General features: G+C 31.6%; 2 protein-coding genes across 5 annotated transcripts; one reads left to right on the top strand and one right to left on the bottom strand.

The window, feature by feature from the left end:
• Positions 1-1,550: 1,550 nt before the first annotated feature.
• On the top strand, positions 1,551-4,467 carry LOC131952162 (mitochondrial inner membrane protease subunit 1). 2 transcript variants are annotated; one of them, XM_059314712.1, is made up of 6 exons: positions 1,551-1,600; positions 2,633-2,771; positions 2,892-2,980; positions 3,290-3,404; positions 3,560-3,670; positions 3,884-4,467. In XM_059314712.1, exons 2-6 carry the CDS (start codon positions 2,670-2,672, stop codon positions 3,956-3,958), a joined length of 492 nt encoding a protein of 163 aa, XP_059170695.1. In that variant the 5' UTR covers positions 1,551-1,600; positions 2,633-2,669; the 3' UTR covers positions 3,959-4,467. The 2 variants fall into 2 exon arrangements, with proteins under 2 accessions (XP_059170695.1, XP_059170694.1); XM_059314711.1 differs by having other exon boundaries at positions 1,561-1,776.
• Positions 4,468-4,484: 17 nt separating this feature from the next.
• Positions 4,485-10,099, bottom strand: LOC131952161 (ethanolamine kinase 1). 3 transcript variants are annotated; one of them, XM_059314710.1, is made up of 9 exons: positions 9,528-9,589; positions 8,874-8,923; positions 8,494-8,753; positions 8,033-8,185; positions 7,177-7,319; positions 6,863-6,946; positions 6,247-6,410; positions 5,890-5,963; positions 4,485-5,759 (listed from the first exon to the last, which is right to left on the bottom strand). In XM_059314710.1, exons 2-9 carry the CDS (start codon positions 8,904-8,906, stop codon positions 5,693-5,695), a joined length of 978 nt encoding a protein of 325 aa, XP_059170693.1. In that variant the 5' UTR covers positions 8,907-8,923; positions 9,528-9,589; the 3' UTR covers positions 4,485-5,692. The 3 variants fall into 3 exon arrangements, with proteins under 3 accessions (XP_059170693.1, XP_059170691.1, XP_059170690.1); XM_059314708.1 differs by lacking the exon at positions 9,528-9,589 and having other exon boundaries at positions 8,874-8,995; XM_059314707.1 differs by lacking the exons at positions 8,874-8,923; positions 9,528-9,589 and adding an exon at positions 9,897-10,099 and having other exon boundaries at positions 4,487-5,759.
• Positions 10,100-10,813: the final 714 nt, after the last annotated feature.

Raw genomic sequence — 10,813 nt, 5'->3', positions numbered from 1 at the left:
GGTCACAAAAATTGTTTGAATTAATTAAAATTTGGACCGAATTAGTAGGCATGTTTTTCCAACCACACCACACGCGTCATCACGTTCAATAGCTGCGCCATCACGTTCAATGGCTGCGACATCACGTTCGGTAGCTAGGCGCGCAATGGTTTTTAGTCATGTTACTCTATTGTAAATAAAACATGTAAAATAATGAAATTTTTTTTAATAAAAAACGTTTTAATAACTAACCAATGGTTTTACTAACCCTGCTCTTGATTAACGCTACGACAGAGCTATTTTTAGATAACATAAGGAAATTGCGCTAAAATTGTCACTAGACTTTTTTTAATTACTTGTTTTATGCATAGTGTACTTGAAGTATGCTGGACGTGGATGGCGCACTTGCAAATGTAGAACCAACATTTGATAAGAATCTTATGTTCTCAGATCGTTTTAATTAATTTAATACACCTGTAACACCACTAAAGGAAAAATAAACAATAGCTTTATTATCGTCAAAGGCAAGTGCATGTACTTCCCTTTTTATAGATTACTTTAAACAGACTTGCACGATTACATTACAATACTTTCTCTATACTAATCTATACTTCGTATTTGAGAAAGTAAAAAGCGTGCGGCGTCAAAACGGCCAATGACAAAACAGCCCCGTCAAAACGACCCCGACAAATCGGCCCCGACATAAGAGCACCGTCACATCGACCCCGTCAAAAGGGCCAGCGACATATTGACCCCGTCATATAGGCTACCGACAAATAGGCTCCCGTTATATAGACTCCCGACAAAAGGGCCCCAGTCAATAAGGCTCCCGATATATAGGCTACCGTCATTTAGTTTCTCGACAAAACGGCCCCCGTCATTACGACTTCCGACAAATAGGCTCCCGACATTTAGTTTTTCCACAAAACGGCTCCCGTCATTTCTATTATAAAAAATAAAGCCTGCCGAACAAGAGATGCATCAGTTGTATTACTTAAGAGTGTTGGATGGATAAGCTAACTTATTGATGAAGGGGTCCCACTGGCAGTTGTCAAATTCAACTGTTTTGCCGGGAGACAGTTTCTACGGAAATCATATTGTCATTGGTCCTTTTGTTGGGAGCCAAATTGTCAAGAGCCTATTTGTCGGGAGCCAATATGTCGGGAGTCCATTTGTGGGAGTCTATATGTCGCGAGTCAGTATGACAGGAGCCAATAAGTCGGGGCCCTTTTGACGGGGCTATTTTGACGGGGTCGTTTTGTCGGGGGTAGATTTCAGAGTTTCTTCCAGACATCTCTTCGGGGGGGGGGGGGGGGCGCCCCCCCCCCCCCCCCCCAACGAAATGAAATTTATATAATTTATATAGAAAATATATACTTTTAACAGTGTCCGCCCCCCCCCCCGAAGAAAGTCTACCGCCCCCCTTCCCCCCCCCCCCCCCCCCCGAAAATGTCAAGTGCTTCCCCCCCCCCCCCCCCCTAGATAATCAACTGTGTCTATTATTTGTTTTATGTAGGCCTAATTGTAATGGCATACATTTTAACAAAACTTAAATACAAGTAAAAAGCAATCGATCATTTACGGCTGTTAAAAGCATAACAACACCACTATCAATGTCAGAGTCAGTAGTCAGTTTAGTAGCTATAGATAGGGTCTAAATCTCAGTGATAGCAACACTTGTTTGTGTTAGTGTGTAAATCTATGACTAAAACTAAACAAATCGCGGATTTTTGTTGATAAGCAATGAATTTAAAATATTAACGTGCATCTGCTGAGACAAAACTTTGAAATTTGAAAGTATGATTTTTCTTTAAAAATTTCAAAATTAAATTTAAAATAAAATTTATAAATTTCGTCATTTTCACTTGACACACTGTGACTGTTCACTTAGAATAGATCTAGATCTAGATCTACAACTTGTTACAACTTCACATTGGTGTTAGGCTGTTACTCTGTTAGGCTTCCAATAGAGCTGGGTAGACTCAGACTCCAGAGAACTGCTTCAGGCTTAAAATCAAGTAGAATCTAGATCTAAACAAAACTGAAACCTTTTTGGAGCTAGATTCTAGATCTAGAGTCTAGATCTAGATCTTCTGTATGGTCGAAACTTGGGTCTTGGTGTATGCATTATTTAATTTAATTTAGAGCCAAGCAATTAAGCTAAGGTGTGAAAATGGGATGGTGTCAGTGTAAAATATGCACAGTACAATCTAACTAACTAAAGTAAAAAAAAAACTAGTTGCAAGTTAGGTTGTCATGTAATATGTTATGTAACTAAACTGGCCTCCTTATGCCAGAGTGTTGTGGCACACAGATTGAGGAAGCAATGAGAACAAGTAGCCTCTAAAAAGCATGGTGATTTTGGTCTAAAAATATAGCTGGTCATAGGTTGTGATTACTGGTCTTTGATTAAGCATGGTTAAAATAAAGTATTTAGTATTTAGCATACAACTGTGATTCAAAGCAGCTGTTTTCTTACATGAATACAACACCATGTTTCTGTTATTCCTTGTATTGTAACATTTATTTGCACACAAAAAAAGCATGCTAATTCATAGCAGCAATTTACTTTTGCCCTGAATCATCCATTTCAATTATTGGTTTGATCAACTTTTAATTTTTAACCAATATTTATACTTGTTTTTTTACTCAGCATGCAGTGTATATGATAAAAAACTCTTCATGTGAAAATGGCATCCACTTTTGCATCCGTACGCCGTAAAGTTCCATATGTGGTATCTGGCATTAGTACATGTTACTGCACTTTTAGATTTATATGTGGACTTGGAAAGGTATAGATTTGATTACTAGTCTGTAATAATTAATTTCAAAATGTTCACTATGGTAATATTTTTACATAGTTATGTTGTTTTATGTGAGTTTATATAAATTATATATATATTTATATACAGTGTGAAGATGTTTCCATGGAACCTACAATTCAACATGGTGATTTAGTACTCATATCACCATATTATGTAAATCATCAACTTTTACAAAAGTAAGATTTTTTATTACTCTCTCATGTGTTTAACCGTTTTTATTTTAACTGCTATCTTAAAATCTTGAAAGTAATTATGTAAATTTGTAGTAAGATATTTTCACTTTAAGATAAGTTTATATTTAATTCATCACAGTTGATTTTTTTCTTAAAAGTAAAACAAAATTATTTTAATCAGTAAACACATTTACAAAGCAGAAGATGCAATTTTGTCAATGAACTAAACTATTGTTTAAAATATAAATGGATTTTGTATTAATAATTTGAATTGATATATTATTGATTTTTGTTGACTTTTTGTCTAATCAGAGGAGATGTTGTCTTTTGCCGATCACCAAAGAATCCTAGAGCTATCATTTGTAAACGTCTTGTTGGGATGGAAGGAGACACTGTGTATAATGATGAAAAAGGATTTGAAGAATATGTAATTTTATTTTAAAATAAGAATATTAATAGTTTGTTACATTGAAGTCACATAATTTTCCTTGAAGTATATCAATAAATCTAAATGCATTAATATCAATGTTTCAGCATTGACTGACTTATATACTAGATATTTCTCTCTTTTTTTTAAAAAAGGTTGATAAAGGACAGATATGGTTAGAGGGAGATAACAAATGTTGCAGCATTGACTCTCGTACATTTGGACCTCTTCCTTATGGCCTTCTTATTAGTAAAGTTGCTCTTCGGGCAAGTATTAAGACACAGATAATCAATTCAAGAATTTGTATGATAATTTAAAATATTCCTCCTGCCCTACACACATCTGCTTGTGAGATAAAAAAATATCCCTCCTGCTCTAAGCACATCAAATTTTAGATACAATATCTTTGAAATGTTTTTTAAATGTGACATTAGACCATATTCATTATGTTGATGTCATGGATGTATATCTTGTTACAGCTGTGGCCACCAGAAAGATTTGGATTTCTAGAACTACCTAAGCGGTTTCGGATGCCACCACCTTGTTCAACATGAATTATGTCATTTGATAACTTAACCATCACTCAAAGAATGAAGTGGAAGTTGGATGCTTTTTTAGTTATTTTTTATATTATAAATGAAGAGTATTGAAGTTTTTTTTTTAAGCATAATTTATTCTGTGATGTCTGATGCTTTATGGCAAAAACAGGTCAGGTGTATTAGTTATTTGATAAACCAAGCCTATTCTACCTTTTTTTTTTTGTTACACTTTGGGCTTTGGAATACAACTCAGAAATGGATTATTAGATTATACTTAAACGGTTTGCTCTTTAACAAAATACTTAAAACATTTATATACTGGTATATTAAACTGAATCATAACTAAATACATATAAGTAAAATGATTTGCTTAAAGACTAATGTTTCTGTTACATTATATAAAATGACTACAAGTATTTTGACATGCAACTCCAATGTATATATATATATATATAGCATGTCTTCTGTCTGTGACAGTATAATTATGCCTAGTTTTAAAACTGTTTGATTAAAAAATTTATAACTTATTTATCATTTGTTTTTCTCATTTCTTACAATTTGACAAAGTAAACAAACGCAAACCCAAAACATTTGCTTTGCATATTTAATTCTTTCAGTAAAAACATATGTACATAAATTTGGTGTGTATCATTTAACTTGTCGTAACTCCTTGTAAAAATACAAATTAAAAAAATTTTAGTTGATAAGCAGTCTGATGAATTAAACGTGAAGAGGCAATGGCTTAAAACATAGTATAAATGCAATTTATATTTAGCCGGAGATCAAATGTAGTAACTGCATTTTTAATAAATGTAAATAGGTTGTTTTTTTTTTTTAATAAGAGGTATTTTAGTTCTCAGCAATAAATATGAGTATCTAAGAGGTGATTCTTTTACATTTATTATAAAATACCATTTTTTCATAATTATATAATTTATTACATTTAGTGGTTCAAAGGTATATCATGATTTAGGTTACTACTATTAATTTAAAAACTGTTTATTTATATAAACATTTCTGGAGCCTAACATATAATGTGAGTTTAAAAATTTGTGATTTTCCATATCGTTGTCTGGGATAAAGTAAACTATCACTAGAAATATAAATTTCTTTATACTATTAAATTGACCAATAGTACCAAATTAAGGATTTCTAATAATTCAATGAAACTTGATAATTTAATATCATCAATTAACAATTTCTACAGAAGTATAATTAATGTTTTCAAATCTTTTTCTGGTCTGATTTAGCAAAATTCTTGTCCTGTTAAAATTTACAGTACAATGTTAGCAATTAAAGAAAAATATACTCTCTCCAACACCAAACAATTCTTAAAATGTTAGAAATGAACTTTTCCATTTAACCATAATAAATCTTTTCTGACACATGCATGATGTGAACTGAAATCAGATAAAAATGGATGACATATTTTCATTTTTTTTACATTATATACATTATGGATAAGTCAATCCAGTTTTTAATTAAAACTACATAAAAACGTGTGCTGCTACCTCTAGAAAAAAATATCAAAGGCCTCGATGTATATCTTTGTAAACAATAGAAATTGTCAAAAGTTCTGCAATTATTGTTAAGCCCATTTAATAAAATTTTTAAAACACTACAAATGTACCACAAGAGCAATAATCTCAAAACATTTAAACTACATTTCATTTTAAATTCCTTTCTAAATTCCAGTATCACAAGTAAGCTGGGGTGACAAATAAAAATACTTATTTATTACATCAGTAATTATATTAATAGCGGGAAAAATTCTTTTTTACGTCTGAAATATTCTGTCAGTCGAATGCTTGCATATCTAGTAGGAAAAAATATAATAACATTAATAGGACTTTATAGAGTAATCAAGTAAAGACTATTGTAGTTTAAAAAGTAAATTTGTATAAGTCATTGTGAAAAAAAAAGATTTTTTAAAAATATACACTTACTGCACATAATTAAAATTAATAAGGGAGTGCTCTGCCTGTATAAGGGCCCACACACCCCAAAAAAAATGGGCTGCCTGAAATTGAAGCATTGAACATTTAAATCTACGCCAATATTTTTTCAATAGCCATCATTTAAGTATTTATACTGCAGCTGTACTTTCATAGTCACCAGTTACATAAGCTTACAGCTTGCTAATTGTTAAAATGTGCATTTCTTTAAAAATGAAAACCAAGTTATTTTAAGATTAATCATATTTCTGATGTTTTAACTTCATTCTAATTTAATGTCCTTAGTTTTGATTTTAAATGTTTTATAAAAACTATTTGAAATGTTACATCTTTATTCCAATAACTTACACAAGCACATTTGTTTGTTTGTACATACAACACTTGAACATCTCTGTCTGTAACTGTTGCACTCCCTGATCCTGTTTTACTTGCTTTGACTTCTAGATAATGTCTTAACCATGGCAATTGTTCCTCTTTGCTGGGGTACAGGTCATAGTTTACCTCTTCCATGCCTGAAAAAGATATAAATTTGTAGTTACACTAATATAAAATTTACTATTTTATGTGGTATTAGTTACCATTATATAATTAAACATTTTATTTCAGCCTATAATATTTAATTAAAAGATAATTATATTATACATCTTGGAAAATCTTCAAATTAAGAAAATTGTACCAAAGTTAGTTTTCTGGAGTAGTCTCCCTTCTCTAAAAATAATTTAAATAAAGAGTGTTCCCCCTTTAATAGATGACCCTGCCTAATTTCTACTAATAAAATAACTGAACCAATCAATTACACAGGCCTAACAATTTTAAGATAAATGTGTTTCTTATCTCCATAAACTTTAACCCTTTTAAACTAATTTTAATACTAGGAGATGTCTATTATATTTTTTGAGGTGTTAACAAGGGAGGTTCTATTATTTAAACTTTGTGGACATAATGAATAGATATCCTCTATTACCTGCATACTCAGCAAAATGATTCCCTATATCAAAAGCTTCATAATTATAGAAGGCATATTCATAGTCAATAAAACGAATACTTCCTGTAAAATAAAAAATATTCTTATTCTATTTAAATGACAAAAAAATAATTCTAAAATACAATACAGCATTTGGATGTGATTACTCATATGTAACAAAAATTAACTTTCTAATAATAAACTGGTTTAATTGAATTAGAAAAAGGTAATCAATGGGAAAAACATTGTTATTCAGATCAGTTGAGACTGTACAAGAAAGAAGACAAAGTTAAAAAAGATTATTTTTCAATTACCTTCTTTTTCATTAAATATAATGTTTTTAAGTAGAAGATCATTGTGACTAAACACTGAATTCATATTAAGGGCGTCTAGTGTCTCTGCTATTTCATCAAGCTCTTTTATCAAATCTATTTTTGAAGGAATCTCATTTATAAATCTGTTGGTATAAAACATGTTTTATTTTAATTTTTTTATTTTAAAAAATTGTATAACTTTGAGCAATTATTTAAAAACAAAACAATACTACTAATTACAAAGCAAATTATAAGTGTCTATTACTGACTATGCTTCAGCTAAATACCTATTCAACAAACACCACATTTTAAACTTTTTAGAAAATAATAAAATAACCCTAACCCTTTGTAATTATACTGAGCTTGAAAGTATGGCCTAGAAGTTGAGCCCTAGACTGCCAAATGGAAATTCTCAAGTTTGAATCTAGGTTCAAGTCAGTAAAACATTCCTGATGAGTGCCTAACTAAAACAAACAAAAAATAAAGGCAGCTGGGCATAGTGCTAACTACACTATCCCTTCATAGGCAAAGGTGAAATAAACAGGTGAACTCTACTTCACTTGCCATATTGACTGAAAAGGTTCAAAAAGGGAACCTAACTGTACAGAGCTTATTAAATTTGTGAATTTTCCACAATGAAACACATTTTAATAGGTAATATATACTTGAAGAGGGCAAAAATGCTAGCTTTAACTGTTTTCAAAGATTTATCAATAATGTATCAGGCTTTAAGTTTATATTTGTCACCATGCTTTATGTGAACAAAGGGGAATAATAAAAGAATTAAGCTTAATGAAATGGGTTATAAACAGAACTCTTAGCAGACTATAAACATGTCAAAATGTTATTCACGTACACCTGCTGTTTAACTGGGTCATCAAACCCTGTTGGGGCTGCATTAATCCAAGATAACACACGCTCTTTGTATTGTGATGGGGGAGATCCTTGAAATTTAAGAGCGTAAGAACCTTGAACACTGTGTAACCTAACCAGCTCTTCTGCTATCAGCCTGATCAATATAAAAGAAGAGAAACTTTTTAATTATATGTATTGGTGCTAAGAGTTTTCTGACAAATTAATTTCCCCATTCCCTTCTTGAATAATTTGTCTATGGAAAGTTAAGAAATTAGAAATTCAAAGTAAATGTACTGATTTTACAGCATAGAAGTTTAAATATGCACTTAAATTAATTTACCAGAGATTATATTATTTGATAGGCCTATATATCTTTCTTATTTCAGAAATTATAAATTACTTTTAGAACAGAATACAAAAATCATTTTAGATCTATTTTTTTAATTGATATCAAACGTATACCTTTGAATTTTTGGTTCCCTTACAGTTTTTTCATCTAACGGGACACCAGGAAAAAAGCCATATGCCATTCCATTTTTGAAAACACAATATACTGGGGGCGCACAGTCTGCTTCACTCAACACACGGAAGGCATCCTGCTCTTCAGCCCTGTTAATAATAATATCTGTCCCTTCACCGTTAACCCGCACAAGTACCATGGTGCTTTCATCATCTTCTAAATAGCAGCCCAGTAGTTTATTTGTGATACCATCTGTAAATACCTAAAATTTAATTTTAATAAAATATACATGAAATTGGTACTCAGATAAGTACTAATATAATAGGCCAATCTATTAATAAAACAATAACGCATTAATAACCAAATTTTAATACACTGGTACCTCTTGATATGAATTTAATTCATCCTGTAACATTGCTTGAATGCTTCATTCTTCACATCACAAAGCAATTACATGAAATGTCATTGATCCATTCCAACCCAAAAAGGCCACCCAGATGTATTTGTTATGTATTTTTAATAAAAATATATTTATAAATAACAAAATTACATATAAAGGAGAATGTAAATTGTAAAGAAATAAACTGGTTTTATAAAGTGCCTTTTTATTGGAAATCAGCTGACTTGTAGATCTAGACCATAAAACGAGCTTAACAACTAGATCTAGATTTATTAGAGCACAGTTGATCTAATCTAACTAATAAAAAATATAAGCAGCAGCCAAATAATAATAGTATTTAAGTATTAAAAACTATTAGGCTAAGTTTAGGGCCCACTAGTACTAGATCTAGAACTTATATGTAAACTACCTTGACTACCTTAGGCCTTAGTCACTAAATTAAAAATTAAATCAGCACTGACAGCAGCTTTTGCTAAACTAAAAAGCATTAAAGCTGGTCTAATAAAACAGAATAACTTATGGACTTATGATACTAGATCTAAATTGAACTTTATTGTTGTATCAACCAAACATTTTAAAATAGATTAACTATATTATATTATAACTAATACTAATTTCCTAATTACTAATATAGACCTGTCTTAATTTCTAAAACTATTCTAGAACAGTAGACATATTAATATTATTATCATGATCTAGATCTAGGTTACTCTAGTAATTAATTAGTAATTAAATTATAATCTAGAGTCTAGATCTGGTAGTACTGGTAGCACATCCCCCCCCCCCCTCCCTCCCTTTAGTGTAAAACTTAAACTGGTCTTAAACGTATTAAACAGTAAAGTAGTGTAGGCCTTTAGACTTAGAGTAAGTAGATCTAGAATCTAGGTATTATTAAATAATTATTAATTAATAATAATAATTAAGTACTAGATCTAGATCTAGATCTAGGCTAGGCCTATATAATAATCATAAATAATGCCTATATTAATTATTATATTTTCTTACTTTGAACTTAATTTTGCTGTCTTCCCAATCAGGTCTAATGCGTTTCAAAATTTTCTTTGCATCTTCTTCGAAAAGTGTATAATCGACCGATAAATCAATAAATAAAACTTCACGGCTCATTTTAAAACCTTATTAATTTATTAAAGTCTGATTCTCGATTGTGACATAACCGTGACAAGTTTACATGTGGCAAAACGCAACAACCTTACAGTTTTGCTCTCGCGAAAGACCAATCAGCGACTTGTCGCGAGTGTCAGAGGTTAGATTGCACGGGGGGATAATCTGATTGGATAAAGTAGGGCTAGCCCTATGTCTAGGCCTACCATGCGAAAGAAACTAGGCCCAAGGTCTCGGTAACATTACTATTACTTCTAACTAAACACGACTGCTTGTGCTATATCTAATCTATGTATCTATATGTAATTTAGATCTAGATCTATAGTAGATCTATATATAAATGAAAATACAACGTTCATCCGATCGCCATGAAACTGGAAGTTGTTGAGAAGACTTCTGCGATTAAAAAAAAATTCGGAGTGGCGGCACCCCGACAGTAGAGTGCTGTTTAGCGCGCAGATTTTCTTAGCACCTGTGATCTTCTGATTTGGTCATTCTGTGCAGGTGTTACTTGATTCAGCAGTCAACCTATATCAGGGGCATTAGTGTGACTCTAAGCGCCCCGAAATCCCAAGAGCACTATGGCGCCTACGTTCGTTTTCAAGAGTGCCATACACTGTTGGCTCTTATAATATCTGTAGAGTTGTCTTTTGGCGTCTCGGCGATCGAGTACGGATTGGCGCCTGAGTTTTTCCATGGCTACATGGGGGAAACACAGTTTTTTTTTTTGCCTATATTTATACTTGTGCGTTGTGCTCTTGTATTTTTCAACTCCATGCAGCTTATGAAAATGAAAGTGT

The sequence above is a fragment of the Physella acuta genome, unplaced genomic scaffold (assembly GCF_028476545.2).
Source record: "Physella acuta isolate Inbredline_101_S28 unplaced genomic scaffold, ASM2847654v3 ptg000855l, whole genome shotgun sequence".
In the NCBI taxonomy this organism is placed as follows: Eukaryota; Metazoa; Mollusca; class Gastropoda; family Physidae; genus Physella; species Physella acuta.
The sequence above is the reverse complement of the archived record's forward strand: the minus strand, read 5'-3'. Positions and strand labels throughout refer to the sequence as shown.

Coding starts and splice junctions, on each gene's coding strand:
- LOC131952162 (XM_059314712.1), top strand. CDS start 2,670: ATGGCATCCACTTTTGCATCCGTACGCCGTAAAGTTCCATATGTGGTA. Junction 2,981..3,289: donor AATCATCAACTTTTACAAAA/GTAAGATTTTTT, acceptor TTGTCTAATCAG/AGGAGATGTTGTCTTTTGCC. Junction 3,405..3,559: donor AAAAAGGATTTGAAGAATAT/GTAATTTTATTT, acceptor TTTTTAAAAAAG/GTTGATAAAGGACAGATATG.
- LOC131952161 (XM_059314707.1), bottom strand. CDS start 10,016: ATGAGCCGTGAAGTTTTATTTATTGATTTATCGGTCGATTATACACTT. Junction 8,754..9,896: donor ACAGCAAAATTAAGTTCAAA/GTAAGAAAATAT, acceptor ATTAAATTTTAG/GTATTTACAGATGGTATCAC. Junction 6,947..7,176: donor TATATTTAATGAAAAAGAAG/GTAATTGAAAAA, acceptor TTTATTTTACAG/GAAGTATTCGTTTTATTGAC.